The sequence below is a fragment of the Notothenia rossii genome (genome assembly GCF_949606895.1).
Source record: "Notothenia rossii genome assembly, chromosome: 5".
NCBI classification, from domain to species: domain Eukaryota; kingdom Metazoa; phylum Chordata; class Actinopteri; order Perciformes; family Nototheniidae; genus Notothenia; species Notothenia rossii.
The window spans coordinates 63,767,657-63,785,553 of record NC_136903.1 but is presented as its reverse complement, the minus strand read 5'-3'; the positions used below and the strand labels follow the sequence as shown (position 1 = coordinate 63,785,553).

Sequence of the window (17,897 nt, the reverse complement as noted above, 5' to 3'; positions counted from 1 at the left end):
GGCTGAAATCAGTGCCGACTTTTTTGGACAGGTGTGCTTGCACTAGTTTGACCAGTGGACCCCTGGTAACAGCAGTTGTGGCAAGATGGGCATTGAGTAGTGGGAAACAGCTCACATCTTCCTCATCACATTTCCTCTCCCATAGTTTGAGCTTTTTTGTGAATCCTTGAACTTTGTCATACAATTTCAGGATATGTGACTCCTTGCCCTGAAGTGATAGGTTGAGCTCGTTGAGTTTGGTAAACACATCAGCAAGATATGCCAGACGCGCCACCCACTTGTCATCCTCAAGCTGCACAGCAAGAGGATGCAGAGGCTCCGTCAAGAACACAAAAACTTCATTGCGAAGTTCATAAAGTCTCAGTAGCGTTTTCCCACGAGACAGCCAGCGCACGTCTGTGTGAAGCAATAGCTGATCGTGCTCGGTGCCGTTCTCATGACAAAGAGTTTCAAACAGCCTGTGATTCAATGGCAGAGATTGGATGAAGTTTATCATCTTCACAGCATCATCCATAACAGCACTTAAATCAGGGCTCATCCTCTTACTAGCTAGTGCTTCACGATGAATAATACAATGCATCCATTTAATGTCAGGATTTACCTTTCTTACGTGCCCAAAAAGTCCCTTTACACGCCCCCTCATCGCAGCTGCTCCATCAGTACAGATGTGGCTGCAGGTTTTCCACTGCAGATCATGTTCTCTGAAGAAGCTGTCGATAACCTGGAACAATTCTTCCCCAGTTGTCTTTCCTGGCAGCGTTTTGCAAAATAAAATATGCTCGTTTATGTCCGACGCATCTTTGTAACGCACGAAGAACATGAGCTGCGCTTCTCCACTCACGTCTGTCATTTCATCCAGCTGCAAAACGAACTGACCAGCCAGTTTTATTTTGTTCACCACTTGTCCAATTATATTAACAGACATATAATTGATCCGACGGGATACGGTGTTATTTGACAGGGGCACTTTGTCGAATGCTTTGGCTGCTTTCTTGTCTATCATAATTTCGGCCAACGCATTCGCTGCAGGGAAAATGAGCTCCTCAACAATAGAGTGAGGTTTTTTTGATTTAGCCACAAGCAGGGACACGGCGTAAGATGCCTCGAGTGCTTTCATTGACACATTCGTGGCTTTCATCATTACTGTCTGGCTCGACTTAAATTCCGAGAGCTTTCGTCTCTAAAATTCTTCACTTTTATCGACACTTCCCGAGTGTTTGGTGCTCTGGTGTCTCTGTAAATGTACTGGCTTCATCGCACTATTAGCCAGGACTTCACCGCAAAAGAAGCACTGAGGCTGCGGTGGGTCCGCAGAAGTAGAAATTAATCCAAATAATATATATGTTTCACTGTACTGCCTTGGTTTCAGTTTGGCCTCTTTCTTACGTTTCTCTACGGGCTCCTCCTGGCCTGAATCCAGAGCGAGCGGACGTTTCAGCCATTTATCCATAGACCTACCAGTATTTTTCTGGCTGCAGGTAAGCAGCTGTTTTCATTGTGGGATTTTGGCGCGGTTGTGCCACAGACTATTGTCTCCCTAGGGAAACTAATTGCGTACTATCATTTTTGACGGGATTATTATTTTTTTTTACTTGTCACCTTGGAATTTCACGTACCCCCTGCAGTTCCCTCGCGTACCACTAGGGGTACGCATACCCCCGGTTGGGAAACAATGGTCTAATGGATAGAGAGGTGGGCTGAAGATCGGAAGGTTGTGAGTTCAATTCCCGCCTGGAACACCACCACTAGTGTGCCCTTGAGCAAGGCACTTAGCCCTTAGTTTCTAGAGGGAGAATGTCCCTGTAATCGGTAATTGTAAGTCGCTTTGGATAAAAGCGTCAGCTAAATGAAATGTAATCTAATGGACCATTTAAAAAGAAAAAAACATGTATTCGTAACTATCTGTAAAAGTATGATATCCAACATATAATATGGATTATATTTTATATTACAAAAATAAGCGAAAACAGAAAACAATAAAGGGGGAAAATGCCATTGTGTGGTATACAAAATAAAAAGCAAGTAGCAACATATGTGGCCACACAGAACCACATAGGGGAAATTATTGATTTAAGTTAATGAAAGACGTTCCTATTGGCTGCCTGGCGCCATTGGGAGCTGAGCTCATCACATTTCTGCATCCATACATACAATTGCTTTAGATGGCTAAATAAGAGCTAATGATTCTCCAAAGATGATCAAGAGCGACGTTGTGCGGCTCTAATATCAGCAGGTGGCTTAACAGCTAAACATAAAAAAAGAACACCAAGTACTGACATGAAACAGCCAAACAGAAGAACTCACTATGAAAATAGGAAGAAATTAAATCAAACATGTTAATCCATCCCCATTCACTGTATATCAAAGCGATTATTTCAGGCTTAGCCAATGTGATACGTGACACACGATGACAAATTATTACTAGAAAGCATTTAGCAGTGTTTCGCATTTTGTTAGTGAAGGATTTTTCTTGCAATTAAATACACTCCCTCAATGATGCTCATGCTTTGATGCAGAGCTGACAAAAAGCGTTGCCCTTCAAAGAGTTAAGAGGTTTTTTCATATAGTTTCAGTGGATTTACAGAAATGCATGTATGTTATATGATACATTTTGGAGAGCAGATGCCATTTCATCTAATAGTTGAAAACAGTTATGAGTCATGTCTCATATATATATATTTTTTTTTAACTTATAAAGCAAAAAGGTATCCCACCTAGAGTACATCACACAGTATCTGTACACGCCAGGACTATGTGTGATATTTTCGAACATGTTAGGAAATTGGATAAGGGCTAATGGGATAAGGATCTGTGCCCTGGTATCGTTTGAACATAGAAAGTAAACCGTGGCAGAAAAAAGGTTGAGAAGTTCTGCCTGAGGCTGTGTGCGAACTTGCAGAAACGGTTCAAACTGCAATCCTGAACAAAATATGCTGTGGTCTGTTGTGAAGCAATTTCTCTGTAAAACTGTGAGATTATATGAAAGCAACTTGATATGCTTACATTTAGTTTAGTTTAGTTTATTTATTTATTTTGAGCGTGTAAAACCAAATAAAATACAAATGAAACAAAAGATGATACAGACATGATACAGTACTATACAAATGAATACAATAGCAAAACGAAATATGTAATTAATAATTGAATAATCTGTAGTATCATTGTCTGATATCAATAAACAACAAAGCTTTAGCTAATTACACGTCCGAAAAATTGCATGTGCTAGATGTTTTTGGATACATAACTGGAATGAAATTGCTTAATTTTGAGTCTGTGTGAGTGTGTATGCATGCTATTAGAACAAGATTATTTGCATATGTTTTAGAATTAGGCTGCCAGCCTTCCCTGCCTTGTGTTTGATCAAGCATGTAATGAATTCACCACATAACGTACAGTTGTGTACAAATCCAACTTATAGCATATCAAAGAAAGCAAACCTGCTATATGCTTCAACATTCATTTGCACGGAAAGTAGCAACCTTAATTCATTTAATATAATTCACTTATTTAGCTACTCACCACAATAACAACTCAACCTTAAAACAGAACACTTTTATATAAGAGAACAAATACAACAAACCCAGAGCTGCCAACATTGTGTTATAGAAAGTAGTAGCATGCCGAGCGGAGGAAGGCAATTTTTTTTCCGGCGGGGGGTCCGAGGTCCGCCGAAGCCCCCAGAATGCCCCCTTATTTCATTTTTACTTTACTTATTTCTATTTATCTTTTGTATTCAACTGTTTCTATTTTACTGTAAATTGTATGTATATATAGTTCCCTATTCCTTTTCCTATCACCCTGCTGCTATAACATGTGCAATTCCCTTACAGGATTAATAAAAGTTATCTTATCTTATCTTATCAGAAGCCAGAGACTTTACATGCTCTGAGATGCAATCTAGGTCATATTAGGACATGTTTTTCTGCAAAGTAAATTTTTTGTGTATAATTTCTCCTTTTCCCTGTACTGTTGCACACAATTAAACACCAACATACACAAAAAAATATTTTTATTAACCGAACAGAATTCATCATGAAACAATACTGAACAATAACACATGAAAAACCTGTACACAGCCTTTTTTAGAACAGAGTTCAACTCAAGGGAACCTTTGGCTGTGACATGACCATCTGATCAACCTCTCACTTTAGATGGTCATAGGTTGCTGACTTGGCCTTGGCAAGAGTTGTCTTGGAGTACGCCTGCTTGTAGCAGACAGACCCCTTTGCCACCATGAATTGTTTGTGGGTAATGAGGTTACTCAGGGTCTCCATTCCCATACTAGGTCTGAACTCCGTTCTGTTTTTTGTGACAAGACTGAAGATGCGTTCGCAGTCTGCATTGGAATGGAAGATGCAGAGGATAGCCAGCATTACCTTGCAGAGTAAAGGGTACTTGAGATGGCCATTTCCATCCTTCAGCTGACTCATCAGGTGCCACTGTGTGTCTGGTCTGTCACAGCTGGTGATGCTTTCTGGCAGAGCATCGGTTTGGTAGGTCATGAATTGACCCTCAAGCTTGTCCATCTCCTCAGCATTCATCTTCAAGCAGGGGAATCTGCCTGTGAAGTACCTCACAGAATTGAACTCTGCGCTGTCCCGTGCAGACATGTCAGCCACAGAAGCATTCCGTAACACTGGGTCATCATAGGGAAACTTCTTCACCATGTACTCAACAGCCTTCATGTAGAATGCCCGCACAGCGCTGAAGACCTGGGCCAGCTGCAGCTCCTCAAGCTCAGGGTGATCTGCTATGAAGTCTCTGGTGTTTTGCCCAATGAACAAGGTCTCATTGCTCTTCTGGTTGCTTGGTTCCCTAAATGGTACCTGGTGAACCTTAGCAGCTGCATTAATCACCTGAGGCTTCACAAATCGGTTCAAGAGATTCTTCAGCTGTGTGGTCAAAGTCCTGTGTAGTACTTGTATGCAGGGTTTGTCTAGCTGCAGCAGAGTGTTGGCCTCATCAAATATCGGCAGGACCGCACTCAGAAAGTAGCAGTAAAGATGGAATGTTGGGTCCTGCAGATGTTGACATGCCCTCTGCACTCTCTGTTGTGCCCCTGTCTTGGGCTGAGTGGGTGCAGTGCTAGATGTCTTGGGCTGAGTGGGTGCAGTGCTAGATGTCTTGGGCTGAGTGGGTGCAGTGCTAGATGTCTTGGGCTGAGTGGGTGCAGTGCTAGATGTCTTGGGCTGAGTGGGTGCAGTGCTAGATGTCTTGGGCCGAGTGGGTGCAGCGCTAGATGTGTTGGGCTTTGCCGTTGCAGTCTTGGGCTGTGTGGTTGCAGCTGCTGGTGTTTTCTTTCCCTGACTGAATTTGGCTAGGTTTTGTTGGCGAAAGAGATAGCCTGCCAAATCAAACTGAGAATTGTCCTTGCTGCCGTTACTGTGGGTTGATGTGTCCTTGCTAACACTGTGGGTGGACTTGTCCTTGCTGCTGCTCTGCGTGGACTTGTCCTTGCTAACACTGTGAGTGGTCTTGTCCTTGCTGCTGCTCTGCGTGGTCTTGTCCTTGCTGCTGCTCTGCGTGGATTTGTTCTTGCTGCTGTGCCCAGACTGTTCTGACTCAAAGTATTGCAGCAATGCAGGCCACTGCTGCAACAACCTGGCGATGCATTTATCTAAAGAGAGCCACCTCGTACTTACATGTTTAACAATCTTTCTCATTTCCACTCCACACAGATCCTGAAATTTCTTCAGTCCCTGTTTCCTCTTGCTGGATTTGTCTAGGTAGAAGTATATGTCCACCAGCAGCTCTTCAATGGACACTGGAAGCTGAGCAGCAGCTTTTTCTGCAGCTAGATGAATTAGATGGCACGGGCATCCCAGCACATATACTGCACTGTTTTTTTTGTTGATGTAGCCTGCCGTGCCAGCTTTGAGTCCCTGCATCACCATGGCATTATCTGCCCCAAAACTCATGCAGTTGTCCCAGGATATGCTACGTTTCTCAAGTTCATTGTCAATGAGTTTGAATATGTTCTGCCCAGTAGATGCCTCATGACACTCTGGCAAAGATAGCAGTACTGTCAGAACACGCCCAAGTCCTCGATCAAAGTACTTCACAACAAGAGGATACAGCTTACAGTCTCCATAGTCAGTGCTCCCATCCGTGGCTAGGGAGTATGGAGCTGTCCTCATTGCCTCCGTGATCACAGACGCATCCTCCTTGGCAAGGGCTCCAACAATGGCGCTGCTCTTTGTGCGACCAGACCCATACTTTCCTGCAATTGCAATCACAAAAATATTGAATTGTATTATCATGATTATACTCTAGATTACACAGAATTGCAGAATTACAATCATGATATTAATCCTCTGTAGAGTAAGTTGGCCTAGGCTATTTTTTTTTCACCTTTACATAAAATGAAAAATGTTTATCAGAATGATACAGTATCAGTATAAATTAGCAATCATTAATTTGCAAGATTTAAATCAGATTATCAACCAGGGCAGTACTGTAACTGTTTTATATAGGCTAGTCTGTACAGATTGTAGAGTGTATTGTGACAGTATACAGATATAAATCTATGCCTATGAATGCTTGAGATGAATTGAGGCTATTTGTCATTTGAGCCTTACCAGCGATTTTCGAGTCCGGAAACATCTTTTTCACCAGTGGCCCGATGTGGTCGGCCACCGCGATCGGGATGTTGTGTTCCACCAGAAAGTCCACAGCGAGCACTTCGGCATTTATGACACTGGTGTCACTGTCAACCGTAAAGAAGCCCGCGATGGGCCTTGTAGCTTCCACTGCCGCCTTGTATGACGTGTGTTTAGCAGTCCTGGTGTGCTTTTCAACGTCGTGTCGGCCCCCATGCCTCACGCTAAAATCTGCCTTACACAACATACAGTAAGCGTGGAAGTCGTCCAGCTTCGACCGGGTGATGGTCGGCCATTCTGCGTTATATTCTAGCTTGAAGCGCTGTTCAGAAATTCGCCGCTTTTTCGGCGGAGGACAAGTACGTTCACCATCCATTTTTGATAGACTTCAACTGACAGCTCGCTCCGCGATTTCGCGGGCATAGTGTATTCACGAATTATCATTGGTCCATTAGAAATTAAGATAATAAAAACACAACACATATGTTAAATTATATAATGAAATAAAACAGATATTAATATTTTCTACTTATCTGTGCTATAAATGTAATTTTTGTATGATTCCAATTATCTTAAATAATTTTATAACCAAAATAGCTGAATTTGCTCGTGACCTGTTCAAACCAGTCTATGGTTCAAACAGAGAGGAGACAAGCGGGGTAAGGCAGCAAAGAGCGGCGCCTCACGTCAGATTGAGCAATCCCTCACAAACTGGATTAAACGCATGCCTTTTTCTCTCATTGTCTGTGAAATGTTTGTAGACACTCGTATTATGTCCTTTCTATCCATTGAGTAGGTAATGTATTTTAGGTAGGCCTATGTGTTGTAGTCTTGCTGATCTGACATAAACCCGCGGTGAAAAAGCAGAGGGGAGGCAAACAGTAGGCTATCTCTGTCTCAATGAGGAGGGCGTGCGAAAGCCTGGACACTAGACTCCATTAATCACTTCACGTCCCGATTTACTGAGATCATTGCTTGAGCTAAAATGCTTGTTTCATACGACGGGACAGAAGATAACTCGATCGACCAGTCACAGTGTGATTGTCTATGTTAGACGGCACGCGCCGTTGAATTTAAGAGAAAGGCTAGCGGAGCTAGTGAGAAATTAGCACCTCCTGTATAATGCCTCCCTGCTCTGTAACAAAGATGCTAGTGAGGAAATATCCCCTCCTGTATAATGCCTCCCTGCTCTGTTACAAAGATGCTTGATGGTTTTACCCCGATATATATATGTAACAGTATGTAACCATAATGATTTACCCCGATGAATCTGCCGCAGGTGTTTTAATGTTTAATTACCATATGTAAGGGTTCGTGCACAGAGGGGATTGTCGGGAAAGAGATGGCTGTTTGAGGAAGCTCCCATTTATTAACATTTCAACAAACAAGTTGCATATTTGCATAACGTATTCAAGTGTTAGCATTTATTGCAATAGTAGCTACAGAACATGTACTGTGCTGTGTAAACTGTACTGTATCACATAGTGTTTCAGACACACAAACTTTTCAACTTTCAAAATTAAACGGTGCGCTCCCAGCGCACGTACCGGCAGTGATCTAGAGCAGCGGTTTTCAACCAGTGGTACGGGGACAAACTGTCTCGCTCTCGTAATGTCTGTCTGTCTTGCTCTCGTTCTGTCTCTCGTACCACTCTCGGTTCCACTTTTACTTTTGCGCGCTACCTGTCTCACTCTTTTCCGACCTCCAGCTTTTCCTGCTGGAACCCGCCGCTTAAAGGTGGGGGTCCGCGGACCGGCCATAGAGCCCATAGAGTTAAAGGTGTTGGCCGTTAGCTGTAAAAATCCATAGATTAGCCGCACCGTTACATAAGCCGCAGCGTCGAAAAATGGGAAAAAAGGCGCGGCTTATAGTCCAAAAAGTACGGGTATGTTTTAATATACTCTATTGACTTCACATATTTTTCACATAGGCCTATCTGACTCTGAAAGCCAGCTACGAACCTCACCGCACGGCACTGGTCTACATGAATAGAATTCTTCATCAACAGCGGGAGCCAAAACAGCATAGCATCCTGGTAACAGTAGTGAGGGCATTACAAAAAAGAAGTACAGCCGATCCTATTGGCTCTTTGCCAACGCAAGGGACGAATCATAAAACGGCTTATATGTGAGCTTTAGTGCTGGTTGGATGTCAACACATGCACGAGGCTGCCAGCTCACCGATTCATTTTTCGATTTGTTAGGTAATGCGTAGGATATTCAAGTCAAGCGTAGCGGCGTAATTAGGGCCTGGAAATCGTATCTGCTACGCCAAAATCGTGTATGTTGGCAGCTCTGCAAACCATAACATGAAAGTACATTACAAACTTCTCCTTACTGTCCTACATAGATACATTATCTTTAATGCACATGACTTGTTAACTAACCCTATGAATACTTAGAAGTGGAGGACAATTTTTGGTCAATTAACATGTCTGGACTCAAGAGACCCCTCAGAAATGACTGTAGCCATGATACAAACTTTCCTGTTTGTACATTCCATCGACAGTGAAGATGTCACGCGCTGATGGTGGGAAAAGTTCTCCTTTAATCCTCTATTGATTGACGCTAGCTGCTTAGCACTTGGCAAAAGGTTGATTTTTTCCTGGGTGCTGTTCAAAGCAGAAATACATCTGTTGATAGGGGAACATTTTAGGGGGGCAAAGCGAAGATGGCATTTTGCAGTGAGGACAGCCTACAGAGGCAAGCAGGAGATTTGTTGGCAAGTGTTCCCTGTACTCAGAGCACACTCCCAACGAACACTTGTTCTTTTGCCTTATGCAATTTTCTAAAGAATACCTACCAGTGTGAACGTGTACAGATTTCAAAAGGAGAATAAATGCTGCCTGCTATTCAGACAACAAAACGGACATGTATTGCTGTCTCTTTCCCTACTGCAGGGATTTGAATGAATTCCTTGAGAACACTTTTCAAAGGCATAGCAGGGCTTGCCAAGGTGAATGACTTACACATTAATAGAGTCACTCTGAAACTGCTTAACTGACAAAATCTAGATTGCAAAGAATTAACATTTCAAGCCAGTCAAATGGTGCAGTGAACCTTTCCGGTTGACAAAGTCTAATACATGCCAGTAGTGTAGAAGTTACTAGTCCTCAGTTAATAAATCAAAAGCTAATTCCGACATCATTTTAAGGAGAGAGTGTTGTCATTGTATATTGCTCCCTGAGTGACTGGACTGCAAGGGCCTTTACTACTCACTCAGGACAGTCTGAGGAAGGCTCCTCTTCTGAATATCAAACAGTCTTCAGCTCCGTCACCTGCCCTTTTCTCTTCCACTGACTTCATACATCATGGTGTTGTCTGAGCAGAGCCCTTGAAGCATGGAACTTTTATCAGATTACAGTTTTACAGTCTCTGAACGATTGTCAGCACATCAGCTCGCTGAAGGGACTCAGGATGCGTTAGTAAATAGTCATTGTGAGTGCTGGCTTTGTTTGAGTTCCACAAACTGGACCATTCGGAAATTCGGAGCCTCAGCTACTCTGGGCACTCCAGAAGCAGCGGCAGTCATGTGAAGGGATGCTCTGATCGGCAATTTTGGGGCCGATCGCCGGAATCAGTATCGGCCGATACCAATCGCCGATCCGATCGAGTGGGTTCTTCCATTTAAAGTGATGTTTACAACTCAGTTAATGGGGCTCATTCACTGGCGCTTCTACTAACAACAACCAACATAATTATTACATTCAAAGGAAGTACATTATTCAAGTTTACATTCACTTTGGATAATAAGCCCTCTCTTTTCCTTTCCCCCCCCCCCCTCTCTCTCTCCAGACAGCCTTTCAGTATCGTCTCATGCAGCTCACTGATCCAGTAATGAGTGACCTGACAGTGAAGAATAAATATATGTATAACTAGTTTAGCTTGTTCCAGAGGTAGATAAAACAGCTAAGTGTGTTAAGTCTAACTCTTAGTGTATGTTTCGCTCCGCTCACCGGTCCGTCACAGCGGGTGGATCTGCAGGATTTCTGCTTCACACACGTTGCATACCGCTATTTTATTGTCCTTTTCGGACACCCTAAAATACTGGCAGACTGGTGAAGCCATTTTGATGTGCTTGTTTTGCCGCGCACAGAGAAAAGTGTCATGTATTTTACGTCGGCATTTTACGTCGGCATACTCACGACATTTCACATCGCATTAACAGCATATCCCAACGTGGATTGCGGCTAACACCTCCAATCACCGAGCTCAAACCATAGCTGAGGATCTAATCCAATCAGTTCAGTGGGTGTGTGTCGCAATGATGCTCGAAATGTCCCTTATAGGCCTACATCTGTTTCTGGTTATTTTATTTTGAAATTCAGTTCCTGACGGACGCCAAAAAAGCCAGAGATTATAGAATTAAACAAATAAATTAAAACAAGGATAATTGTGTGTTATTGTTGGGTAAATAACAGTGTGTTATTTAGAAAAGAATAACAAATTAGAAGGAAAAAAAGATTGAAAAAAATACAGATTTCAGTATTCTGAGGCTCTGCGGCCGATCGATCGGAGCATCCCTAGTCATGTGCATGAAATGTGTGAACATATTTTGACACACTTTTCAAAAAGCTAACCAGCTTACATTTTTCTGTAACTCCTAACGTTAGCTTTTCAGAGCTAATGTTAGCTTTGGCCAGCTACTGTTAGTTTCAGCCAGCTAACTCCCAATGTTAGCTTTACACAGCTATTGTTAACTTCAGCCAGCTAACGTTACATTTAACCTCCACTTGTTTTATTTATTTGTATAGGCATATTTTTGTATAGTCTTCAAGCCATCATATCTCCACATAATTGTCTCTTTTATTATCATCCAATGCATATAAACAAAACGGTTGTTGATTCAGAAATAGCACGCTCTTTTTCTTCGAACAACATTCTGTCATTGTAGCTTAGTTATTGGATAAACGAACACACTTAGTTATATTGGATAAACGAACACACCCTTATTACTGTGGAATTCACAGCACACAGATATTCCAAAACAGGTATTAGCCAATTGTTGAGGACATAATGAACATTATTCACCATTACCTGTGGTTTAATATAAGCTTTTATCTCATATTTCTTTTTCAGTGTGGTTTTACCTTCATACTACTTAGACAGTGTAAGTGTGTTACTATGGTAAAGTAGAATGATGAGAGTAACATAGCAACAGTTGTCCATAGTTTTTTGCTGTGTTGCTTGCTAAACAAACACAAACACATATTGTAGTCAAAGACAAAAGCTGTTCAGTTATCACAAAATGTCCACACTAAAACATACATCAACATTTTGGTAAAAAGCTAATAATAATAATAATAACGTTCTTAACACTTAATATGGCAATTTCTCAGTATTGCCTGACTGTTGCTGGTGAAGCCTTACAGTAAATTAAACACTTTGCAGCGTGCTTCAAGCTGAGTGAACTGTGTGAGCAGCTCTGGAAGAGGCTCAGATCAAAGAGCAGAGGGTTTTGGACTAATTATTCATTCTAACTTGATAAGAAAAACTTGCCATGACCACAGGCTAGCCTAGGGTCTGTCTGTGTGGCAACAACGCCCGCCACTGTGAGAAAAAGCAGGCACATTCAAAAAAGGTGCCAGATCAATATAAACAAGTCATGCAACTACAGTATATTTTGAATCCAGAGAAGGTTAATTGTGCTCTTTTTTAAAACAACCACTATCCTTACACAAGTAATCTCTAGATGGTAGTTGATTTGTAGTGAAGGCCTTCATCAATAGCTCTCATTAGTTCAATTCATCCCATTTGTTCTGCTATCGTTTCTTGTTGACTTCCCGACATTTACAGATGTCTGCTATACCTTCAACAAACTGTTGTGGAGCTCAATGGCAATTACTTTAACTACCAAAAATGAATGCCACTTCCATGTACCAAGAATTACATTTGGAAATAAAAACATCAAGATCTTTCTTAATAAATAATGAGTGACTGTTGTTAAAGAGGCCCATTTATGTTCCTTTTCAGGTTCATATTTGTATATTGTGCCTCGTCTTTGACATGTCTGCACGCTTTAATGTTTAAGAAGGTCTTTATTTTTCTCATAATGACTGACTAAGAAACTCCTTCTGGAGGGAACTTTGGGATTTTAGCCTTTGCAGACCATGTATATTCACAAATACCTAAATAACAGTGTGTAACTCGATTTTGACAGGATAACAACTGGTGACTTCTAGAATTGTGTGAGTAACATTAGTTTTTAGACTTCTCTGTTTCAGTGTGTGTACTACTAAATGCTCTGTAGTTGATCTGACTGAAATTGTGATTTTAAATCTCAAAACCGCTACAGTAGCTGTCAGGCAGAAACTTGGGACAACTCATTTGACTGAAACCTTCAAACTGAACTAACTAACTGCTAGGGTTAACTTTGATTTAAACATGGTAGAATACTAAGAGCTTTATTGAGTAGGTGTAACTGTATTAAGGGCTAAACTCATAACTTTATAACTTAGGGTTTAGTGTAATTGGAAAACCATTGTGACACTGAAAATACAATAACAACTCAGGAGGGAGCCAGTCTAGATTTCCTTTTGATGGCCACCAGCTGCAGAGAGTTAAAGAGCAACTTGCAGGTTAGAGACACCAGTGAATAAATGTGTAGGAAAATTATGAATACACTAGATTTTCCCAAAAATATACAGACATATACACTACAGTGACATCTGGCGTCGTTTTAGTAAGACATTTTCACTTCCGCATAAAAAAGCCTCCGCACGTGACCTCCCGCGTGTGACGTAACATTGGGGAGAGCGGCCGGTCTAACGTATGAATAAACATGGATCACAATGCTAGTTTTGACACAGAAGAGGTTGAAAATATATATTCGAATGCATATGATTATAATTATGAGCCTGCAATGCGCCCAAGAGACCAGGAGCAGCCAAGGATTAGAAAAAATAAGGGCCATCGGAGAGAAATGGAGCTTTGGTGTGTGGAGAACCAGTGGAGAACAGAGCAGCTGTCTTGGTGAGTGACCGGCGTTAGCATGTTAGCTAACGTCAGTCACATCACAACATTGTAAAGTTAGCAACCTGCACAAACACAAGCTCACCATGATTACAAATGGTGAAATGCAATGTAAAATTACCGAAAAAATACCAGCTCACTAAATCACAACCGCTCAAACCAACTACAAACTACTACCGCGGATTGGGCAGAGAACGAGTCCGAGAAAGTGAACTCCCCCATGTGACGTAATATGATGCATTTGACGTATGACGTTTAAAAAAAGCAGTTTTTAGTAGCAGAGCTCAAAACGGCTCCTTTTCCTCTGAATTCCTGCCCTTATGTCTTGTAAAACATATCAAATCCTGCATTAACATTTTTAATTGTAATTTTCAGGCAAGGTTAAGCATAAATGTAGTAAAAGAAAAAACCTGCAAGTTGCTCTTTAACTAATTAAAGGGGGGTGGCCCCACATCTGTGAGAACTCAGCAATCAGGTGTCCATTTTAGGTAGCACTTTCCTGGAGCCTGAGCGTCAGACAGACGAAGACTGACAAAGACATTAGAGTCCTGCGGGAGTAAGGCTGACAAAGACATTAGAGTTCTGCGGGAGTCACGAGGGAGGCAAAGAAGAGGCAAATCCTACTTTGATTGAGCTAAGTATCGCTGGTGTTTTACTTTATTTGTTTTTTTAGCCCCTCATGCTATAATCATGTGTATTTTCTCCATTCCTGTTCATGCGTCTTCTCGCAATTATCACTGGCCCTGTGTATCTCCTAATCGATATAACCGCCCAGCTCTCGTCTATCCCACATGCTCCACTGAGATCCAACCTCTAGCTGCAGGGGGCCTGTGGAACTGCCAGTCAGCTGTTCCTAAGGCTAGCTTCATCTCTGGCTACGCTTCCCTGCAGTCTCTGGATTTCCTTGCTCTCACTCAGGCCTGGATTACTCCGTCCAACACATCCACCCCAGCAGCTCTCTCCACAGCATATTCCTTCTCCCATACACCCAGACTCTCTGGCAGAGGAGGTGGCACTGGTCTCCTGCTCTCTCCCAACTGGAGCCTTTCCCTCTTCAAGCTACTTAACTTCACTTCTTCCACCTTTGAATTCCATGCCGTCACAGTAACCCATCCTATACAATTAACCATTGTTGTTCTCTACCGTCCACCAGGCGCCTTGGGGGACTTCTTGGAGGAATTAGATAATCTCCTCTCACACATCCCTGAAACTGGCCCTCCCGCTGTACTTCTCGTAGACTTCAACCTCCAGACAGGGTAGATAGACGAACTAACATCTCTTTTAACCGCCTTTGCTTTCTCACTGTCTCCATCCCCACCAACTCATAACGCTGGCAATGTCCTTGATCTCATATTCTCAAGGAACTGCTCTACTTCTAACCTCTTTGTAAACCCGCTCCACACATCCGATCACTTCTTCATTTCATTCTCTCTACCCCTTTCCAAACATAACAAACTAATCTCTTCTAACTCTGCACCTGTCCGCCGTAACCTCCGTTCCCTCTCCCCCTCTACCTTTGCCTCATCGGTGCTCTCAGCCCTCCCTTCCTCTGACTCGTTCCAACTCCTGCCTCCAAACTCTGCTGCAGAAACTCTCCTCTCTACTCTCTCATCCTCTCTGGACTCTCTCTGTCCTCTCACATCTCGGCAGGCTCGTCAGTCCCCTCCTGCTCCCTGGCTAAATGACGCAATGCGTGCTAAAAGAACCATCCTTCGGGCAGCAGAGCGGAAATGGTGGAAATCCAAACACCATGACGACCTCCTAACCTATCAGGCTCTCCTCTCCTCTTTCTCAGCTTCAATCTCTCAGGCAAAAAGCACTTTCTTTCAAGATAAGATCCAATCTTCCTATTCCAATACCAAAAAACTATTTTTTATTTTCTCCACCCTCTTGGACCCCCCCAAAGCCCCTTCCCCCTCCTCCCTTCTGTCAAGTGACCTTGTTAACCACTTTGAAAAAAAGGTTGATGATATCTCCATCAGAACAACCTTCTGGATCCGCACCAGTCTGGTTTATAGGCAGGTCACTCAACAGAAACTGCTCTCCTTGCTGTCTCTGAGGAACTGCACACTACTAAAGCAGCCTCCCTCTCCTCTGTCATCTTCCTTCTGGACCTGTCTGCTGCATTCGACACGGTGAACCATCAGATCCTCCTTAGCACTCTCCAAAAACTTGGAGTTTCAGGCTCTGCACTTCCCTCCTCACCTCATACCTCAAAGACCGCACCTACAAGGTTATTTGGAGAGGGTCGGAGTCCGACCCTTGTCAATTAACTACAGGGGTTCCCCAAGGCTCTGTTCTTGGTCCCCTCCTCTTCTCCTTGTACACAAACTCGCTCGGATCTGTCATTAGCCCGCATGGTTTTTCATACCACTGCTACGCTGACGACACCCAATTAATTCTGTCCTTTCCCCGCTCAGAGACCCAGGTCGTCGCACGCATCTCTGCTTGTCTAGCTGACATCTCTCAGTGGATGTCTGCTCACCACCTCAAGCTCAACCTTGACAAGACTGAACTGCTTTTCCTTCCGGGAAAAGATTGTCCCATTCTTGACCTAACAATCAACATCGGCACCTCTATTGTGTCCCCGACTCAGACTGCAAGGAATCTAGGTGTGACCCTAGATAACAAACTGTCCTTCACTGCAAACATCGCTGCTACAACCCGCTGCTGCAGATACACGCTTTACAACATCAGGAGAATACGTCCCCACTGACCCAGAAAGCGACGCAGGTTCTGGTCCAGACTCTTGTCATCTCACGCCTAGACTACTGCAACTCCGTCCTGGCTGGTCTACCTGCATGTGCCATCCGACCTCTGCAGCTCATCCAGAATGCAGCTGCTCGTCTGGTCTTCAACCTCCCAAAATTCTCCCACACCACGCCGCTCCTCCGCTCCCTTCACTGGCTTCCAGTAACTGCTAGAATCCACTTCAAGACACTGGTACTTAGGTACCATGCTGCAAATGGATCTGGCCCTTCCTACATCCAGGACATGGTTAAACTGTACACCCCAGCACGTGCACTCCGCTCTGCATCGGCCAAACAGCTCGCTGCGGTCCGCACTGCGAGGGGACCCAAGTTCCCATCAGCAAAAACACTTGGGTTTGCTATCCTGGCTCCAAAATGGTGGAATGAGCTCCCCATTGAAATCAGGACAGCAGATAGCTCGCACATCTTCCGGCGCAGACTGAAAACTCATCTCTTTCGACTCCACTTCGAGTGATAGAATTACTAACAAAGCACTTATATACTAATAAAGGACTGGCTTATCTAAAGCTAGTTGAGTAGCACTTGAAATGTTTTAGCTCTATGAAACCTGATGTACTTGTATGATTCTGTTTTCTTCAAGTTTGTATTTTGTCGGTCGAACGCACTTATTGTAAGTTGCTTTGGATAAAAGCGTCAGCTAAATGCAATGTAATGTAACACACTACATGAAAGGGAATAACCCCCAAAAGCATAATAGGGCCACTTTAAAGAAATTAAGAGACCATCAGATGTATTGTCCCATAATACACCCATGCAAATCTTGTTACAAAATACAGTATATACATCAACGGGCACAGAAGAGTGTACAGTACGCACTCATGGATACAGTGTGTGCAACAATGAAGATACTGCAGTAAATATAAGATAAAGGGTAAGATTATTGTATGAAGAAGATGCCACTGTATAGTCTTAATGTCTTTTGTAACCAAACGTCTGTGTGAAATTAGCATCTAATTTACCAAGGCAGCGGCTAATTAAGCAGAGAGAGTTCCTTTAGGGCAAACTGAGGAAGAGCTCAAACACGCAGTGGGCGAAGTCTACAAAAGGTGGGAAAAAAACAAACACAAAAGAAAATCAGTTCAGAAGTACTAAAATAGAAATACTCATCAATGAAGTAACAAGCTATCCAAACTTTTTACAACACTGCAATTCCACTCTACCTGAGCAAACTTATCTGGGCCTCTACAGCGATTAAAACTAATGCAGTGGAACTCTTCTAAGGCAATGAAAAAGGAAATGGAATGAAATAAACACACAAAGGAAAATCCTTGCTTAAGGGGCAAATAATAAATGGCACAGCTCGTTCTTGAGACAGTCACTCAAGAGTGTTTGGAGTAAACAAACACAGCTGTGTCACTCAACAATTCCCAGGTAATGATTGTATGGTCGTCTTTTTTTAAAAAGTGGAAGCATCTCCGCATTTTTGGCTATAGAAAATGTGTAAATATTGTATTCATCGTTAAGTGTTCTCAAAATGGTTGCTTCAGGGTGGCTGTATAGCTCAATTGGTAGAGCTGGCTGCCTATGTACTGTAGGGCATGTTCCCCATGCAGAGG

The 17,897-nt window shown here is 42.8% G+C and overlaps 2 protein-coding genes across 6 annotated transcripts in view; both read right to left on the bottom strand.

Moving 5' to 3' along the window:
- igsf21a (immunoglobin superfamily, member 21a) overlaps window positions 1–17,897 on the bottom strand; it is a 286,476-nt gene that overhangs the window by 232,979 nt on the left and 35,600 nt on the right. The window lies entirely within an intron of this gene.
- Window positions 3,993–8,893, bottom strand: LOC307040659 (uncharacterized protein). Its single transcript, XM_079683709.1, has 2 exons — window positions 6,579–8,893; window positions 3,993–6,220 (listed from the first exon to the last, which is right to left on the bottom strand). Exons 1-2 carry the CDS (start codon window positions 6,973–6,975, stop codon window positions 4,143–4,145), a joined length of 2,475 nt encoding a protein of 824 aa, XP_079539835.1. The 5' UTR covers window positions 6,976–8,893; the 3' UTR covers window positions 3,993–4,142.

Coding starts and splice junctions, on each gene's coding strand:
- LOC307040659 (XM_079683709.1), bottom strand. CDS start 6,975: ATGGATGGTGAACGTACTTGTCCTCCGCCGAAAAAGCGGCGAATTTCT. Junction 6,221..6,578: donor TCCGGACTCGAAAATCGCTG/GTAAGGCTCAAA, acceptor TTGCAATTGCAG/GAAAGTATGGGTCTGGTCGC.